The sequence below is a fragment of the Saccopteryx leptura genome, chromosome 1 (assembly GCF_036850995.1).
Source record: "Saccopteryx leptura isolate mSacLep1 chromosome 1, mSacLep1_pri_phased_curated, whole genome shotgun sequence".
NCBI classification, from domain to species: domain Eukaryota; kingdom Metazoa; phylum Chordata; class Mammalia; order Chiroptera; family Emballonuridae; genus Saccopteryx; species Saccopteryx leptura.
In genome coordinates, this window is record NC_089503.1 from 169,771,538 (window position 1) to 169,792,658 (window position 21,121).

General features: G+C 40.9%; 1 protein-coding gene across 1 annotated transcript in view; it reads right to left on the minus strand.

Annotated features, from left to right (window-relative positions):
• USH2A (usherin) overlaps positions 1-21,121 on the minus strand; it is a 538,690-nt gene that overhangs the window by 141,364 nt on the left and 376,205 nt on the right. The window contains exons 42-46 of the mRNA XM_066379924.1: positions 19,758-20,092; positions 18,534-18,656; positions 9,733-9,896; positions 1,760-1,969; positions 220-422 (exon numbers count right to left, since the gene is read on the minus strand). Coding sequence (XP_066236021.1) covers positions 220-422; positions 1,760-1,969; positions 9,733-9,896; positions 18,534-18,656; positions 19,758-20,092 — 1,035 coding nt within the window. The remainder of the gene's footprint in view (positions 1-219; positions 423-1,759; positions 1,970-9,732; positions 9,897-18,533; positions 18,657-19,757; positions 20,093-21,121) is intronic.

Sequence of the window (21,121 nt, forward strand, 5' to 3'; positions counted from 1 at the left end):
GTTACTGTCTTTCTCTTCTCTCCAGAGAGACATGTGTTTGCCCACAGTGCACAGGTTTAATCCCGATCAATTTCCCTCTTTTCTCTCCCCTTCCTCACCAAATAAATCATTTGTAATCAAGATGGAAAGTATCGCATAGAGACATACCCCGTATGTTTAATTTAACATACCCCACAAGCTTACCTATCAAAACAACAACAACAACAACAATGTTCTAACCTGAATGTCATAGACAGTGAAGGGAGCCAGGTCTGGTAGAATGAGAGACCCAGGTGCATCTATTCCAGTTTTGTGGAGCTTATTATTTACATAGACAGAATATTCAGTGACAACGCCATTTGGGTTTGACGGGGATGTCCAGATGACACGTACAGCTGTCCTGTTGATGATGACAACCTCTGGAGGAAGCATGCCCCGAGGCTCTAGAATGAAAGAAAGGAACTGAATAAACTCCAGCTGTCTCTGAAAAAAAAAAAAAGCACTTATGAAACTAAATGCAGATTAGGATTTGGGTTTAGCAGAGGGGTTCAATGCTTATCTGCTTTCCTCTGATGAAGTTGTCACAGGCTGTAGTCCTCGGTAAATTGGCTTATTATACTCTCAGTTAGAAACTGTAAGTATTGGTGGTAAAGGCTTCCTACCACCAGCCTAGTGCTAATCTTTGATACTATGTGACCAGTGGGATGTGATGATAAATTATTCACCCATCTGCACCATGAACACATCCATTATTTGTCTTTTATTCCATGCTTTCACTTTGTATCTCCCATGGGGGCAGGAAAAAAGGCAAAGAAAATTCACTCCTTAAGTAAAAAAAACAAACAAACCTCAAGACACATCGAGGCTGGTGGAACGTGAGAAATCATTTGCTGTTACTAGCTTGTAACTCAAGCAATATGAAGCAATAATGCAATATTGTCATTATGTAAATGATTCTGAATGTTGATTACCATAGGTAATGATGAAATCTAACATTAGGAAAAAAAAATCTTGCTTGGCGTTAAATTGCGCAATTATTCAAGCATGTCAGAAATAAGTAGGCAAGGACCTATTTTTATCTTTAAGAACCCATCTTAACTAGTTGAAAAATTGTCCTTGTGATCCATTCTATTTTATAAACAAAGGTGTTGACCTTTGGCACCACAAAGGGAAATGGGATCCACACTTAAAGTGCTCTGCTAATGACCTGGAACACTTGCTTGGGAGGTAATGATATTATAATGTTTATAATGAGACTTTGTAAAGCCAAAAAGATTAGAAAGACCATTCCAAACTCATTTCAGATTCACAAGTTGCTTCCCTTGCTTCCTCCCCCCCTTCCCGGCTAACGGGCTTAGAAATGAGTCACAGACAATTTTTCTTCTCGGTGGATGGACTTCCACCTACCACTTCTGGTGACTCAGGGAGGGCCTCGCTGGGCTTGGCTGTTGTTCTGAAAAGCATACTGCTTCTGAGAGCAAATCTTTAAAAAAAAATGTTTCTAAATGTCACCGTTTATTGATGTGAACTCAGCTCCAAACTAAGCACACGCTGAAAAGAACAGGGACAAACGGGGCTAATATCCCATTATGAGAGCCTTGTGCTGCTGTCTCAATGGGACCACTTATTGACCCGCCACTTGATGACAGCAAGCACTTAAGCATTTTAGCCCCGACCCTCTTCCCTCCAACACCGGAAATTTTATAATGGAGGGATGACTGATCTCAGCTTCTGCAAGAATCAATCAATTTCCTCCACATCCCTTGAAATCTGGACTCACCCCCGTCGCAAGTGGTTGCATACAGTACATCACTTTTGATGCCGTGGATGCCATTGAAGACGGAGAGAAAAATCCGATACTCTGTGTTTGGAGTTAAGTGGCCAATGACATGAGAGTTTACATCTGGGAGGACTTTCAGAGATGCGTTGGAGGTAGTAGAACTCCAAAAAAGCATATAATATTCAACATCACCTTGTAAGTCTTGAAAAGCTGTTAACAATAAACACAGAACACCGTAAATGTGGCTGACCTAAAAGGGCCTTGGCAGGGAAAGGGTAGAATAAACACCATTACTGACTACTCCCAGAATGGGACCAAGAAAAGCATATGGAGACTTCTTTTTTTTTTTTTTTTTTTCATTTTTCTGAAGGGAAAGACAGTCAGACAGACTCCCGCATGCGCCCGACCGGGATCCACCTGGCACGCCCACCAGGGAGCAATGCTCTGCCCATCCTGGGCATTGCCATGTTGTGACCAGAGCCACTCTAGCGCCTGGGGCAGAGGCCAAGGAGCCATCCCCAGCGCCCGGGCCATCTTTGCTCCAATGGAGCCTTGGCTGCGGGAGGGGGAGAGAGACAGAGAGGACGGAGAGGGGGAGGGGTGGAGAAGCAAATGGGCGCTTCTCCTGTGTGCCCTGGCTGGGATTCAAACCTGGGTCCTCCGCACGCTAGGCCGACGCTCTACCGCTGAGCCAACTGGCCAGGGCCCATGGAGACTTCTTTATGTTTTTTTTTTTCTTTTAAACAAAGCTGATTGTTTTTCTCCTTTACCCCATAATTAATTGCATAGTGCCTTACCTTTATAGGCAAATAAACTCATAAACTTCCTTTACATATTTTAACTGTGCCAGTAATAATTATTCAACTAGTCTTCAAAACTATGATATATATATTGATATATATATATCATATGTATCAATATATATATATATATATATATATATATATAGTTTTATTTATTTATTTTTATTTTTTGTGACAGAGCCAGGGAGAGGGACAGATAGAGACAGACAGGAAGGGAGAGATATGAGAAGTATCAATTCTTTGTTGCTGCACCTTAGTTGTTCATTGATTGCTTTCTCATATGTGCCTTGACCAGGGGGCTACAGCAGAGCAAGTGACTCCTTGCTCAAGCCAAGGACCTTGGGCTCAAGCTGGTGAGCCTTGTTCAAACCAGATGAGCTCATGCTCAAGCTGGCAACTTCGGGGCCTCAAACCTGGGTCCTCCATGTCCCAGTCCAACGGTCTACCCACTGTGTCACCACCTGGTCAGGCTATGATATATTATTGAGAAAAAACTAAATGTAAAAGTAAAATTAATTCATGGAACAGCTTCTGTTCATAAGTGACAACCCTAGAGAGACTCCTATGTTGATACAAATAAGGGCACTTATTTTCACAGATCCTAAACTGGAGAGATTTTTTTTCATCTGGCTAACAAAATCTACTGAATGTTTATCTAGGGATCATTCAGTAGAGAGAGAGAGAGAGAGAGAGAGAGAGAGAGAGAGAGAGAAAGTGTTTGTGTATATATACTGTTGATATAGCAGAGATATAGCATGCTCTGCTTGAAGATTCACTCAGTAGAACCCGATGATAATAGTTGAAATTCTCTCAGAACTCTCATTCTTTTCTCCTAGTTCACTGTGTCTTTATGATGATGAACTCTAAAAGAATGCTGAATCCACTTTCTCACTGCCACACCAGTATAACTCATCAACTCCCCAGCCCTCAGCCGTTCACAGACCAGCCCACTATTTTCCCCTCTTCCACCCAGTTTCTCCAATCTTGCCCTTACTTCTGCTTCTTGTTATCAACCCACAGTCAAGCTTTAAGGAGACATAACACAGCCATATTTTCTTAGGTAGAAAGTAGGATATTGCTCTATTTACATTGATAGGATTTTTAATGACCTGAAGCAGTCACTATTACCTTGGTTTGTGTTAGTGTTGGGAGGGGGAGTGTTGGTTTACAAGCCTCCTGAAATGGTATGTAAAAGCATATGTCCAAACAGGTTAGCAGCACTAAGCAAACATGGGGAGGAAAAGGTGACGTTTCTTGTTATGGTTATTAAAGTGTCTCTAATATGAGGTCCTATAGCTGTATAAAGAAATATGGCTTTGAGAAGCATATGACTTTTTTTAAAGTACCCCTTTTCATTAAAGAACTCCTAAGCATGTTACTGCTTTAACCAGTCTTTAGTAATATATAGTTAAAAAGGTCTGGTATGCTGGTATAGTTGAAAGAGTTTACAATAAGGGCTCTTTAGTCACTGATTTGGAAAATTGTGCTGATTGAGATGTTTCTATTCTCTGATGTTGAAAAACGGAAGAACCTTTAATAATGAGGTCCTTATTGTGCATGAGTAGAAATTGGCTATTCATGTCCATTAATATTTTCCCAAAGATAATGTTAGTCAAGTAATGTAAAGCCACTGCTGTTAGGAGAGCAAAAAGTCTGTCATTAGAACTATTTTCAGCTGGCTTAGAGTAATATAACTCATTAATTAGTGGCAGCTGAGATATAATGGAAAGTCTACTAGATTTGAAGTTCATGTTGTATTTTGATTTAAGTGAGCAGTCTGGCTAGAAATTCAAGCCCTAAAGATATAATATTAATGAATTGCTTTCAAAGTCTATTCACAAATACAAATGGATTTTACCTGAGTATTAACTGTGTCTGATATCTCTTCTATCAAGCTCCTATTAACGTCCTTATGTATGTAAGAATATTGAGAGTATTGTTCAATATTAGCACTGTAAATTCAAGATAAGCAAAAGTACTGTTAATATCTGGTTGAAATTCCACTAAATACCATTCTTAACCATACACCTGGCCAAACATTTTTGTTGGTGATCTCCGTATATTGGTCAGAAATGTGGTCTTAACTGTAGAAAATTCTTCAAATATAGAAAAAGCCCCTCTCCTTTGCAATGGATTCCCAAATAATTTAAAACAGTTGTTAGGTGAGCTTGTTGACAGTTTTCTTGCAAAAGCAACCAGACTATGCTCTTTACTCACAGTTGGGTTATTTTTAGAGATGATTATCAATATTAATTATGTCCTCTAGATCTTTACTATCTAGATCAGGGGTCAGCAAAAACAGAGTCCATGAATAAAATCTAGCCTGTAGGCCAAATCTGGCCGGCCACCTGTTTTTAGATAACCTGTGAGCTAAGAGTAGTTATTACATTTTTAAAAAAGAATCATTTGTGACACATGAAAATTATATGAAAGCCAAAATCTCAGTGTCCATAATAAATTTTTATTGAAACAAAGCCAACCTCCTTCCAGTGCCCTGTACCATTATAACTGTTTTCACATTATAATGGCCAAGTTGAGTAGTTGCTACAGAGACAGCATACAGCCTGCATAATCTAAAGTCTTTCCTCCTTGGCCTTTTACAAAAAGTGTGTGGTCCAGATGCAGAGCCATTAGAGCAAACATTCCATTCCACAGGTTTGCTCATTGATCTGTCTAGGATTGAATTCTTCAGTCATCTCTCACTAACAGGCTTATGGGAGGCGTTTTTACTTAAACGTCAAAAGAATTTTATTAAGGTTAGTTTGCGATGCAAGTGTCAATCTTGCTCACAGATTCTCAAATTAAGAGTCCAGTTTTCCAAGTTCCATGGTGCAGAGCTCTGTCATCCACTAAATAGTTCTTGGAAAATCTGCCCGTGACAACACTACTTGCAAAATTATGTCCCCAATGTCATGACTTCCCAATTTTCTTCATCTTTTATATAACTGCTGTTGAAAGCACTGTGAATGTTTTAGAGATGGGACACACCAACGCTAAATGGCTACCAAGCGTCAAATATACATTATTTCATTTACTCCTCATGACAACATTTGAAGGCAATTACTATTATCAGCCCCATATTTTGGCTTAGGAAGCTGGGATTTAGTGATACAAAGTGGCTTGTTTTAGGTCACAGTGCTAGAAATGATGGTAACTGGGATTCAAGCTAAGTTTCCCTGATCCCAAAGCCTATTGTTTAATGCAGGGGTAGTCAACCTTTTTATACCTACTGCCCACTTTTGTATCTGTGTTAGTAGTAAAATTTTCTAACCACCCACTGGTTCCACAGTAATGTTGATTTATAAAGTAGGGAAGTAACTTTACTTTATAAAATTTATAAAGCAGAGTTACAGCAAGTTAAAGCATATAATAATAATTACCAAGTACTTTATGTCGAATTTTCGCTAAGTTTGGCAGAATAAATCTTTATAAAACAACTTATTCTAGTTAAATCTATCTTTTTATTTATACTTTGGTTGCTCTGCTACTGCCCATCATGAAAGCTGAAACACCCACTAGTGGGCGGTAGGGACCAGGTTGACTACCACTGGTTTAAATCATTCCTTCATATGGCTTTGTCGAGCTTTGTTATTTTCCTGTTAGGATAGGCTGAAACAGGGGGCTGGTTGGAATCACCCACAGGAGAGCCAGAGAGTGGAAGAACGCCAAGGGAAGAGCTTCAAGAAACATCTCTCATTCAGGAGATGAGGAGCTGGGCATTAGGTGATGACACTTTCAAGAGGACCATGTCAGCAGAGTGTAAGAGAGAGGCCATGACAGCAAGGACACAAGGGACCAGGAGGGAAGCCAGCAGAAAAGGCCAATGCGGTCTATGTGCCTGATCAGTGACATGACGGGAAGGTGAGCAGAGGGACAAGGCAAGCCAGCCATGGGGAGGGTGGGGTGTGCTTTCCAGGAGAGGTGAGACTTGGAATGATTTATATATACAGTATTTCCCCACTGAACAAAATCAATTCAGACACACTCTGAAACTCTAGCTACAAAATCTAGTGGTTTCTGATAGAGAAATCAAGGGGGAGGCAGATGCTTTCATGTGAGCTTGAATTCACTCTTTTTTCTTTTTATTTATTTTTGACAGAGACAGAGAAAGAGACCCAGAGAGGGACAGATAGGGACAGACAGGCAGGAAGGGAGAGAGATGAGAAGCATCAATTCTAAGTTGTGGCTCCTTAGTTGTTCATTGATTGGTTTCTCCTATGTGCCTTGACCGGGGGAGGGCTACAGCAGAAAGAGTGACCCCTTGCTCAAGCCACTGACCTTTGGACTCAAGACAGCAACCTTGGGCTTTAAGCCAGTGACCTTTGAGCTCAAGACAGTGACCATGGGGTCATGTCTACGATCCCATGTTCAAGCCAGCTATCCTGTGCTCAAACCGGATGAGCCCACACTCAAGCCAGTAACCCCAGGGTTTTGAACCTGGGTCCTCTGCATCCCAGTCCAACACTCTATTCACTACACCACCTCTTTCAAATTTCAGGCTAAATTTCCTCTTTCAATGATGGTCAGGCTAAATTTCCTCTTTCAATGATGACATCTTTCTATGTTCTGACTTTTCTAGAGAGTTTACAGAGATATTAGCACACAAGAGTTATGTCATTAATGTTGGTATTTCCAGTGCCCAGGACAAAGAAAAGGTCCTAAATAAATGTTTGTGGAAGTAATAAGGACAGGAAAGAGAAGAACGGAAGATGGAAGGAAGAGAAAGGAGAGGGAGGTAGACAAGGAGGATTATGGAAAATGGGATGTGAACATCTCCAGCGTGACCTCTGACAGCTGGTACAGTGGGCAGCATTTGGATGAATTTCCATGGCCTTTTTTCAATACTACTCTCCTCTATCACTATTTCCAGTGTAGTCTTGTTCTTCCCTGGCTGCGGCCAACCTTGTTCGTGAGACAGCTGCAGAAGAAGGCAGCCGCTCCCTCCTGTTTATTTTGGAATGAGCTGTCAAGAATGGAAAGGGTCTTGTTAAATCACTCCTGACAAAGTGCTAATTGCAACCAAAGCTAAATACATGAGAAATAGCTGGAAACTGGGTGCCTGAGCACTAAGTTTGAGTTTGGAAAGAGCTACTTAGTCATGAGTCATGGTGATGTTAGGTAAGCTACTGAGCACCAGTTTCTATCTTAAAGGGCTTAACTGAGAATTATATGCATAATTTAAGTGCAGGTGTCTTTGGATCTTTCCTTAGAAAGATGTGATCTTTTTCAGTACTACAATTTATCCTTGTAGTTTCTTCATTTAGGCTGAACTATTTTTCTTAGATAAAACAAGTATACAAGAGGAGTGTGGATGGGAGAATCGGAAGAGGTTAACCTCAGCAAACATATCTCAATCAGATTGAGGGTGTTTTTAGCAAAGGCCAGTTTAGGAGTATCCTAATTAAGTTAATAACAATGTACCTATCTATATAGTTTAAGTTTAAAAAATTTGGCTCTCAAAAGAAATTTCAATCGTTGTACTGTTGATATTTAGCTCTGCTGACCAATGAGTTTTCCACCCACTGCTTTATTTGATAAAGCAGGAATAGGAGCCCCTGCCTCCACAGGGACCAGGAAGATGGGCGTATGTGATCTGGTGTGAAAGGGTCACCATGACACTCACCAACTGATGTTTTCCTTATGGTAACGTGGGAGCAGTTTTACCCCTTCATTTAAATTTTCAATCAATCCCCCAAAGATCATCTTTATGTACAACCTCCTGATTTTTAAAATGTTGGCAAAATATTACTCCCCCTCCCCAAATAACACAGGCAAAATGGTGGATAGAGAATGAGGGTACTTAAGACAACCTGTGTGCCAACAGTTGCACTCTGCCCTGAAATGATTTGAAGAAATTCAGGGGAGATTTATGTCACGTGACACCACAATGTGATGCAAAAGTTTAAAATAGGTGCTTGTAAAATGATCAGCGAATTATTCCTGTTAGTCTGCATTTGCCAAACAGCTGCCAAAAATATTTTGCTACCAAAATGATGTGTACGCATGGGGAAGGTTGTAGTTAAGAAATAGGGTTCAGCAAATACCTTTTACGGCATTTCTGAAAGACATTCTCTAGCAAGCAAATATTGACAAATTCATTAAGATGACTTGCCACCTACAGTTTGGTGCTTTTTGGCATAGGGAACATTTTGCCCATTGTATCTCATAAATTAAGAAAATGGTGATTAAAATTGCAGGAAATAGGCAGCCCCTTCGTAGAGGAGTGACCAGTTAATTTACTTAGGAGAGCAGGTTGCAGGAGGGAAGGAAATGATTATGCAACGAGCTTTCACATCGCTGACCTGCTTCTACGAGTTAACCTCTGTGCACACAAATAGTTGTCTGAAAAATTTCCAAGGTATGAATGGAAGTAACAGCAGATGGCATTACCTACATCCTGAAGGTTGGAGGGTCAGATTACCACAGTAATGAAACTTCAGGGAGCTACTTCAGACCTATTAGGTTTGTCAGTTTTTATAAGCATGTTTTCTTCAGGCATGCAATTATAACGTAAAAGATCTAGATTGGTGGAAAACTCAGCCTCCAGATCTCAACAGAAACATTCAAATGGCATCCGAGTGGGAGGGCATCTGCCTTTATGAAGAGGCTTTCACGATGGCTCAGGAGGTGAGGGTGATGTAGAGAGGAAGGAGATGAATGACAATACATTATACTCTATATAAAAACCCATCTCCAGGGAAAAACTTCGTGTTTTCCCCAGAGGTGTCTCAGAGGGTAATCATAAGTATCAATTAATATCCTTCCAATTAAATGGTTTAGGAGATCCCAACAGACATGACACCAATCATTAGAAACCTGTAACTTTACAAAGACCTAGAGTCACAGTCTTTTGTAAAAATGGGTTAAAGTCAACTCAGATCAACATAACCGGTACTTATTCTAATTTACTATTAATCTCACCTAATACTGACTTTAATTCACAGTTGATATAACTGAATATTGGGGCTATATGTTCTGAAGTGAAAAAGGAAGCATTTCTCTTCTTAGGCTATAACAAAATTCAAGATGGGATCAGAATCTCAACCAATAGTATAATTTTACATTCTTAAAAACATGTAATAGTAGCGATTACTCAGGTACATGTTCATTGTAAATTCATTGTGGCACTAATACATAAAGAGGAAATAAAAAAGTGAGCAGCTGACTCACTTGGTTTATCCCATCTCACGTCGATGGCCGTGTGGTTAAGGACAGTCACAGAGACATTGGCTCCTCTCCGTGGAAGACCAGCTAGCGTTGTCACTGTCACTTCTGGGCTTGGTGTAAAACCCACACTGTTGTGGACAAGGACCTTATAGGTGTACGTCGTGAACCTGAAAAAAAAATTTAAAGACATTATATATACCGTATTTTTTGCTCCGTAAGATGCACCTGACCATAAGACACGCCTAGGGTTTTAAGGAGGAAAATAAAAAAATAAAATATTCTGAACCAAATGGTGTATTAAAATATTTAATAAAATACCGTATTTTTTGTTCCATAAGATGCACAGGCATTTTCCCCTCCACTTTGAGGGGATAAAAAGTGTGTCTTATGGGGCGAAAAATATGGTAAATTTATCGTTTCCAGGAAACAGAACACATAATTTCCTTTCTCCCCCACACACAATGAACACTTTTCTTCTTCCCCTTACCAAAAAATCATGATCTTCTTTGGCTCTACAAGAACATATTATTATTTTTGTAGATCTCGAGCCTTAAGCAAAGTGTCAGGAAAATATTTTACTAGGAACTCAAAGCCAAGGCAGCCATTGAGAAGCCAGTGTGGTTTATCATTTCCTCGTTCTTGCTGTTTTCAGATGTGGTGAGGATTACAGCTCCATTCCAGACGCGATTGCAAACCTGGCGTCTTGCCAGCTTTCTATCTGAATTTGATCAAGAGAGAGTTTCATGGTCTTCTTTGGGGAAACTCGTCCATTTTCGAATATCAGAATCTCTCATCACCATTTCCTTCCTATGCCTATGCTTCTTTCCCCAAACCTCGTTGGCAGACAGATAAATCCTTAAATTAAATCGTAACTGTGACCAAAGTGAACAGCGTTCCCCCACGGAGAGTTTTGCTACAGTGCAAAAGACGTTGACTTGAGTTAATACAGGAGAAATGGAATCTTGCTTCTCAGGAGGAGGGAAGCTTTCACATAGTGATGAGACTCTCCAAGTCATGCATGAAATCCATGACCGAGTGAAGCTGCCGATTCTCAGCCCTTTGGCTTTCTCGGGAGGAGACTAGCAGGCTTGCTTTGTTTGGTTCAAAAACTGCCAGGGTGGGAACACGCTATTTAGAGAAATATCTAGGCTTCAACAGGATGATAACTTAGACCAAGAAATTGGCTTACACACACTGGGTACAGCCCATGACCATGCCTAGGTGGCACTCAGTACCCAGGGCAAACACTGGCTTCTGATCACCATGGATTTAACAGGCCATCAAGGACAGCTCGCATTCACTGCAGGGCCCATGGCATTTGTCTCAGGAAGTCACAACTTATTAATCAAGACCAGGGCAGGGAGCCATTTGCAGGCACCAACTAATTTGATGACAGTTTTATAAGGATTCTCACAAGACTTGGCCCAACATCGTAGTGGTCGGGTTTCCTCACCTTGTTTCTACCTCACGGCCCAAGGGGACTATGCAAGGCTGCCTCAGTTATGTTCAGGGGTGCCTTCTTTTTTAGAAGTTACAGGTCAGAATTTTGTGATTTGGGGGGGCAGTTTATCCATTTCCTCCAAATAAGTACAAGCACTGGATCTACATCTCTCTGCTTTATCTTTCTTCTGTCTTCACTTTCTTTCTTTCTCCTTTATATGCTGTAGTGGGTTGAATTGTGTCCACCCCCCAAAAAAATATGTTTAAAATCCTAATTCCTGGTACTTGCTGATGTGACATTATTTGGAAATAAGCTCTTTGCTGATATAATCAAGATGAGATGAGGTCACATTGGATTCAGGAGAGCCTTAAATCCAATGCACTGATGTCTTTATAAGAGAAAGGAGAGAGAAGTTTTGATGCAAAGACAGACCTCCACATGGAGAAGAGGGCCATGTGAAAATAAGGGCAGAAATTGGAGTTACGCTGCCACAAGCTGAGGAGCGGCTAGACTGCCAGCAGTTAGAAAAGGCAAAGAATGAGTTTTCTTTAAAGCCTGTGGAGGGCGCATGGCCAGGGAAACACCTTGAGTTTGGACTTCCAGCCTCCAGAACCATGGGAAAATAAATGTGCTTGAAGCAACAGCTGGTGTATGGCACCCCTGAGAACTAATGCATACACCCTTTAGCAGGGCTGAACTGTCTTTGTGACCAAAACCACCGAGGGATGGTAGTAACAGCATCTTCTGAGGACTAATGTGCGCCAGGAAGTTTCTTCATGTACTAACTCATTAGTTCCTCACAATTATCCCAGAAGGTGCTATGATAACAGCTATTTGGAAAACAAACACAATAAGGTTCAAAGAGGTAAATAATTCGTCTAAGTCATCAAGGTAGTAGGTGGGAGAATGTAGACTCCAACCTAGAAAGTCTGATTCCAAAGCCTGCTCTTTTAACCACGAAGCTATAGGACCACCATAATGATGATGGCATTGATAAGAGTAGTAAAAACCACCACAATGAAAACCTGATCTGTCCATCCTTGGATGATGTCATATCACTGGCGCTTGAACTAGAGTATTTTTCTAGCCCAGGGGGTAAATTTTTGCTTACACATCTAAACAGTCATGCCAGATTTCCACTAGTAGCCACTAGCATGAATTTGAAGAATGGTGAGCCGAAGTTAAGAGGGTAGCAAGTCTGTGACAATCCAAGGAAACAGAGCTAATGGCTCACATGGGAATTGAACCAGTGACCTTGGCGTCATTAGCTCTCTCCCTGAGTAAAATACTTTAAATTGTGTTTTACTCCATAACATGGCTTAAAAGGAAATTTAGTTGGAGTCTGGATGCCCAATCTCTTAGAAAATTTGAAGTTTTCTTCCACCTGTCTGAAAATGTAGTAAGTAATGTTTATGGCATTAAAGCAGTGGTCCCCAACCCCTGGGCCACAGACTGATACCAGTCTGTGGGCCATTTGGTACCGGTCCACAGAGAAAGAATAAATAACTTACATTATTTCCGTTTTATTTATATTTAAGTCTGAATGATGTTTTATTTTTAAAAAATGACCAGATTCCCTCTGTTACATCCGTCTAAGATTCACTCTTGACGCTTGTCTCAGTCACGTGATACATTTATCCATCCCACCCTAAAGGCCAGTCCGTGAAAATATTTTCTGATATTAAACCAGTCCATGGCCCAAAAAAGGTTGGAGACCACTGCTTTAAAGGATACCATTTTTGAGGCCTTTTTCCATAAATAAAATTAACAATATCCGTCAGCACTAAATTGGTGAATTATAAATAAATTCTATATGTCCTTAGTTCTTCCAATAAACCAGTAAGTTATTTCATCATAATTTAGGGATCGTGAAATACACAGTGTATGTCTGCATAGGAGAAATATAGGACACATTGATTATATGTAATTGAAATACCTGTTTTCAAAGTAATATTCAAATTTTAGAGTGAGAAATGGCTTTAGAGTTTAACTGTTTCAAATAACAAAATACCTGCTAAAGTCTCTCTCATTTCCTCATTTCATTTAATTGAGAAATCAATTGGCATTTTACCTGATGTCATGCATTTGTCTTTCGCATTTTTTTTTAACTTTCCCGGTTCAGTTAAACGTTTAAGGACATGAGATCTTCTTGAATTCTCTCAAGTGAAATACTTTAATACACTGTTTTCATTGGGTACCTGAAACCTAATCTTCATGTCAGTCTACATACGGATGACTATATATGTCAGTTTACATTTTTTACTACCTCATGTTAAGAAAGAATGTATCAGTGTGCTCACAATGCTTTTGAAATACACTCTAGGTATGTTTTTTTAGATGTACTTAGATATTGATTCCTTTTTTTTTTTTTTTTTTTGTATTTTTCCGAATTTAGAAGCGGGGTGGCCATCAGACAGACTTCCGCATGTGCCTGACCAGGATCCACGCGGCATGCCCACCAGGGGGCGATGCTCTGCCCATCTGGGCTGTTGCTCCATTGTGGCAGGAGCCATTCTAGCGCCTGAGGTGGAGGCCATGGAGCCATCCTCAGCGCCTGGACCAACTTTGCTCCAATGGAGCCTTGGCTGCGGGAGGGGAAGAGAGAGACAGAGAGGAAGGAGATGGGGAAGAATGGAGAAGCAGATAGGCGCTTCTCCTGTGTGCCCGACCCCTGAGCCACCAGCCTGGGCCTAGATGTTGTTTCTTGATATCAAATGGGACATTCCACTTAGCTAATAATAAAAGAGTATTTTCAAGAGAAGATGCTAGATTAATTGACTGGGTATACTCATGCAAAACTCAGGTATACCAATTTCTTCTCAAACTACTAATTGTGTTCCCTACAGTTGTCTTGAAAAAAATGTACCATTCAAACCCTGCAGGAAAGAGCTTTTTGAAATCTGAAAGCTGAATTAACACATATATTGAATCCATTCGGTCACTGGTAAAACCAATTGTTTGAAGGTCGATTTAGGAACAGCAGGCTGTCACCAGAGTTACTCGCTTGATGATTCATCTCAGGCCACCCTTAGGCCCCTCCTTTACCAACACACACATACAACTTCGTTGCATTCTAAACATGACTGTGGTGTTTTTCCTTGTAAAAGATAATATATACTAAAATCTTATTTATGGAACCATACTCATTTTAAGGTTCAGTTGTTATTACTCAACTGAATTGGAAAACTAAGTTCTGTTCAGAAGATGAAGTTTTTAATCTATGTATTTACTGAGTAGATAATTTTATAAATGAATGGATGTGTCATAGTTAGTGAAGCAGTCAGTCTCATAACTTTCAGGTCACATATAATTTGGCAAATGAGTGACAGAAAAAACTACTTGTCCAACAGAGGAATGGTTCCTACTGAGAGTTAGAAAGTTGTGTATGTTACAAATTATATTGTTCTCTTATGTTTGATACAACCTCACTTCTTTCATTTATTCATTCAAAAATGCTTATTGGACACTGACAACATTCTAGATGCTAAAAATAATGAACATGATATCTATTCTACTGGTGTGTATATACTTTTATGGAAATAAAATAAATTTAAGAGCAATCCTAAAATATTTACTATTCTTTTTTTTCTCCAACACCCATCTGCTAGAGCATATAATTTAGCCTTGTTTAGTCAGGGAGTCTTCACAGAGGTGGTAACATTTGAGCCAGGTATTGATGACAAGTGGCATTCTGTCCAGAGAAGACATTGGTCCAACGAGAAGTGCTCTTCCTGGGCAAACTGCATGAAGCCTTATATCTTTAAGGCGTCTGATGTGTTTGTGGAACCAACACTATTGTTTGTTGCAGCCACAGAATGGCTCAGGTTATTTTAATCAGAATTAAAATGGTGTCAAGTTTATTGATGTCCTAACAGAATTCTTGTGTCAATATTGTCACCAATATAAATCATGCTTCTGAAAATGCAGGCATTCAGCTTGCTTCCTCCTATCTGCCACAACCCAGCATGGGCAAGAGGACAGCATCACACATGCCAGGATGGAAAAACCTGTGCTGGCATCATGTCCCCTGGACCCTCCAGTCCTTTGTGGGAATGCATAAGTAAGCCAACAAATAAGCGCAACACCCTTTCTATTGCTTACCTCTGCAGTGATTGAAATTTTCCATGGATGGTGTTTACTTTTTCTTTACAACAGTGATCTGCTATTCCTAAGGATGCCACTGAAGTCTTCTGCCTTGAAATTGAAGGGTAATGCTTACTACCCTGGCAAGTTTTTAGAATATGATACTTTTTAGATTGTGAGTACAAGGGGCAGATGTCACACTGCTGTAGCTCTCTGTAAGTATGTTACCCACATATCACACCGGAAATCATTTTGCTGCAATTTCCATCTTATTCTACTATATCATCAACATTAAGAAGTCACACAAAGAAGTTAGTTTTATTTTTTTTATCTTAAAGAAAACATTAGGGGAAAAACAATCTCCTGTGACGATGCATCTTCTCCATTTGGAAGCATATTTTTCATAAGTTTCATATGATGAAAAAGATAGCACAAGGTAAATTTAGAACCAAAAAAAAAAAAAAAAAAAAAGCCCAAAGCAAAATAACCCCCAAAATCTCTATGGAGAAAAGCACCGTGATTATACTAATTTAATTTATCTGTGAAGTAGGTACATTTTTGCTCATTTTGAATTAAGCACGTTGCTAGGAGATGGCATACAAACGTTGAAAGGTGTTGGCTTTCATTCCTGAACCCAACTTTAATTCACATCGTGATATTAGAAAAAAAAATCACAATCTACCTCACATTGCTGGGCGTGGGAGAAAGGTCTTCCTTCTGCTCACCCTTCAAATGTGCAAAGTCAGGTACTTTACTTAATAGGTATAACAGTCCCGTTGGGTAATGACAGCATAACAGCATCTACCAAACAAGATCTCTTCTTTCTTTTTTTTTCTTTTTTTTTTTTTTTGTATATTTTTCTGAAGCTGGAAACGGGGAGAGACAGTCAGACAGACTCCCGCATGCGCCGACCGGGATCCACCCGGCACGCCCACCAGGGGGCGACGCTCTGCCCACCAGGGGGCGATGCTCTGCCCCTCTGGGGCATCGCTCTGTTGTGACCAGAGCCACTCCAGTGCCTGGGGCAGAGGCCAGGGTGCCATCCCCAGCGCCCGGGCCATCTTTGCTCCAATGGAGCCACGCTGCGGGAGGGGAAGAGAGAGACAGAGAGGAAGGAGAAGGGGAGGGGTGGAGAAGCAGATGGGCGCTTCTCCTGTGTGCCCTGGCCAGGAATCGAACCCGGGACTTCTGCACGCCAGGCCGATGCTCTACCACTGAGCCACCCGGCCAGGGCCAGATCACTTCTTTCTAACAGAAAAACTGGCACAATGCATTGCGCCCCCTAGTGGACTAATTTTCAGGATTCTCTCAGAATTGGGAGTGAATCCCACCCTTGGGCAGAGGGGCCCCTAGCTTTTTTGGCCTTACAAAGGGCTAGAAAAAACCTTCTCACACTATGAAGACTCACACTATTTATTTTGAATATTAAAAAGAAATGCTTACTTTTCTTTTAAAACCACAAGCTGCTTATATGGGTTGTAGCAATTATTTGAAAAACAAAAATTTGCTAGTTTTATAAAAAAAAACAATCCTTTGGCATTTAGCATTATGTGGCTAGTCAAAATATCACCTCAGCACATCCTGTTATATGCACACTTACTTCCCTTCTAAAAGTGGCTGCCGTCAGCATATTGATGTCAACTTGTGTTTCAAGTTAATTCGTGGAGATTTAGCTTTCCCTCCTTACGTCTCAGATTTGGGCTTCTCATTAAAAAATCCTTCAAGGCATCACTAAAAATTCAATAGTAAATTTCTAGCCTTGGTCCTAACTCTTTAATACGTTCTCATTTCTTCTATGAAGAAACATTAGCTTTCTGAAATCTATTCTATTTTTCTGCCAAACAACCTCGTGGCTAAAAAATCAGGTTCAGTAATATTAACTAGTCAAGTTCGATGTATTTTGGAGGTTGCTGTATGTAAATCACTTAAGAATCCACGGGTCGTAGAAAGCTACTGTTCCGTGGGATTTCCTTAGGCAGTACTGGTGACTCTTTAGTTAACTGTGATGACAGCAATTAATACATACGTACTTGTTTGTGTGTGTGTTCGTGTCTGTGTGTGTTCCTACTATGCTGTGAACTCTTGGAGGACAAGCGCTAGCTATATTCATGTGTTGTTCCTTATCAGTGCCTCTCAGTATACAGTTAGCTAAAAAATAAATTGCCAAATGAATTTCTTCAACTAAAGTGATCATTATAAGGGATGGCAGATTAAGTAAACAGGAAATTGAAAATAGTGGAGAAGAGTCTAATGAGCATGCTAATTAGGTTGAACAAGAAGGAATGCTAATTGGCCATTACTGACTTTAAAAAGAGGCAGTTTCACATGGTTCACTCCATCGCTTCATTAGACTTATGTGCTGCCTCCCTCCAAGTACCTCACAAAATCCGTCATGTTGTCCCGGCCACCACCCTTTACGAGGAGCAGTGAATTTCCCAAAGTTCTACCTAGTCCCCAAGGGTAACAGCACTACAGTCAATATTCCTAAAATGCAGAGGAATTAAGTAAGCAACCCTTTCTTGAGTCACCCTCGTCTTCACACAAAGTGGGTGGGACACAAGGCCAGAGTCATAATCAGTGTTCAGAGCAGAGCTAGTCAGTGGGGAGTCTACAGAAACGACTGGATAGACGCTTTCACCAAAGAGTATGTGTACTGTTCTAAAATCTGATCACACTGCTTGGACCCACGAAGAGGTGAAGTCATTTACTCCCATCCAAGCTCCTTATTTTATAGACCACAGAAGAGAGGCTGTGGGGGATGGAGTGGCTCGCCCAGGGACAAGGCCAGGCTGGGCAGCGCCAGCCGTCCCAGCGGGCCGATGCAATGCCCTCTGACTCTGCCTGTTTGCCTCTCCCTGGATTTCTTTGAACTCTAGACTGAATTATTTCAAGTGCCAAGCTTGCTAACTAAATAACTTGTATCAGTGACTTACAATGATGATTTTCCAGAAACAGTGCCCCAGTATTTCCCCGGTTTTATAAACGTTCAAGATTTCCCAACTCCTCCGCTGAGTGTTCATGCCTTGCCAGGGCTGTGACAGAGACAGTAAGTTAAGGCTCAAACATCTACGAATTCGAGTTCACTAGGCTTATTTCAAGATGGCAAACGTTCAACACGTTTTTCCAGCTCGATGGTTAATGCCGTAGATAATACCCAACATGTTTTATTGCATAACTGATAACATGCACACACAATGAAGACACTCTGATCCTTTGAACCACTCAGGGTGCACCCGACTAAATGCCGGCATTTGTTTTTATAGTTTTTTTGTAATCTTACCTGCTAAGACCCTTATCTTCATAAAACCACTGAGTTCCTGAATAAATACTGTGCCACCGATTTGAGTCTTCAGGGGGATTTGGTGCAAGGGGCTGCTGGATTTTACATCTCAGAAGCTCATATCTAAAGCAAAAGACAAGCAGAAACATCAGGATTATCTCAACTAATGTTATTACAAAGATTCAGGTTGTTTCATGGGATGAGTATGTGATGTATGTGTATACACGTAAAAGAAACATCTTGATCTACAATTGCAAAGTTCTTTTCAGATTACTGTTCTTTCCTGACTCAAATTTCAAACAGTCATTTATTCTGAAACCATCAACTGCATTCGCATTTTTCTGCTATCAGTGAGAATGATAACATTTTAGATTTCTTGCCAACACTCTATTGCCAGTTTTGCACAAAGTAGAAACACAAAACACTTCTAAAGTTAATGATTTCCTAAGACTTCAGCCATCAGTTCTTTATAAACAGTGATAATATTATTAAACCTGTGGTCCTGGCTGCAGGTCAAGTTTAGATTGCTATAAAGCCCTTTCTGAAGCACAAATCTTTTCTTTCTTCTTATCTGTATCCCTGACCACCTTCTTTACAAGGTTCCAGATAATCACAACATGCCAAAGAATTATATGTTAGCTTTGGCATTTTGAGACACATTTGTGTGAATGTATCATTTAGAACATGCATCAAGTTTTCCTGATGGATAACAAAAATACAATTTAGAAAATCAAGGGAAGGATTATGTCAAGAATCATTAGAGAATAGAGGTTGTTGTTTCAAGGGTTTTTAGCACTTCACAAAATTTTGATGTTTTGACCTTGGTGAATTATTATGGTTCCATATAAGTCAAGATATACAACATGAAACTGTATAAAGGCTGTGAATGGAGGATATCCAGTAAGAAATTAAATTTATGTTCATATAGAAGTAAAAGCCTGCCTCCCTCCCTTCCTCCCTTTCTCCCTCTCTCCCTTCCTTCCCCTCCCTCCCTCCCTTCCCCTCCCTCCCTCCTACCCCTCCCTCCCTTCTCCTCTCTCCCTCCTACCCCTCCCTCCCTCCCTCCCTTCCCCTCCCTCCCTCCCTTCTTCCCTCCCTTCCTTCCTCCCTCCCTCCCTTTCTCCCTCCCTTCCCCTCCCTCCCTCCTACCCCCTTTCCTCCCTCCTACCTTCCTGGAAAGACAAGACCATAGCAGAATCCAAAAGCACCATCATGCTTTTTTACCTCAAATTGGGTCCATTTGGCCTAGACGGTGGTTGCCAAGAAACCCCAACATACGATTCACTCAGTGGGACCACGGACAACGGGCGGACACCCTGAGGGACGTCGGGGTGGGTGGTCACATGGGTCGGTAGGCTCTCCGTGCACCCTCCCAAATACCCGTTGCCCCCTGAGCAGGCCACAATGGTGACAGAATAATCCGTGAAAGGTATCAGATGAGTGACTACTCGACTCAGCACTGAGGGAGTAACATTGGTTATCGTGATGTGAGGGTCAGGCATGCGGATCTCGTAGCTGAGAACGTCTCCATTCGGGATGAGGGGTGGTTTCCAAGTGACCTGGAAGGAAAAGATAAATGTAGAGTCAGTGGGAGAACCCAGGAACAGAGCCTAGACTGTCGTTCCATCTGGCTTTCCATTGAGTCACTTTTAAATGCCTGGTTTTGCACGAGACAAAAATGGGGGGTATGGGATTGATTAGCAGAGCTCCAGGAATGAAATGAGATGCTGTGTCCTGGCTGTGGCGTTCCATCTTGATCCCCTCTAAGGTTGTGAGACTAACGCACACCTTAGCGATAACGCACACCTCAGCAGTAACACCACCACCTCGTCTCAAAAGATAAGAAACACACAGAAAACTCTAATAAAGACAAGCCAAGCATGAGCTTATTTAACTGACTCGTAGATGTGTGCATCAGAAGAACAAAACAAGGTTTCATAATGGAATACCATGTTTAGCAGTCCTTTTCTCTTTTGAATAATTTTTTTCTTTTTTTTTTTATTTGTTGGTTTTAGAGAGAAAGGAAGGAAGAGAAAGAGAGAGAGAAGCATCGATCTGCTGTTCCACCCATCCATGCATTCATTGGTTGATTTATGCACGTGCCCTGACTAGGGATAGAACTTGCAACCCTGGTGTATTGGGAATCAAACCAACTGAGCTACCCAACAAAGGCACTTCTTCTGGCTTAATTTTGTATGGGTAGAGTGGTAACACATTCGTGGTCTTGGGGAAAAGGACCCTAGGAAAAGTGCATGAAGGAAAATATCACTTACTTATAAGCCATCCTGATTCATCTGTTACTGTTGCCTTGCAATGCCCCTCCCATTTCAGAGGACATGTTTCATTTTCCCAATAGACTGTAAGCATGTCGATAGTGGGGCCTGAATTTCATACTCGTCTGCTGCCATGCCCACAGAGACAGGGTCTAGTAACTAACTAGAATCAAGGCAGATTAGAATAGATTTTTGCCTTAGCATACAGTTATTTAAAAAACTTGAAAGACAACTTCCTACAAAGTCATATGTTGACACACTCATGATCCCATGCAAAATCAAAGTCAAAAAGGAATAATAAAGCATTTAGTATAC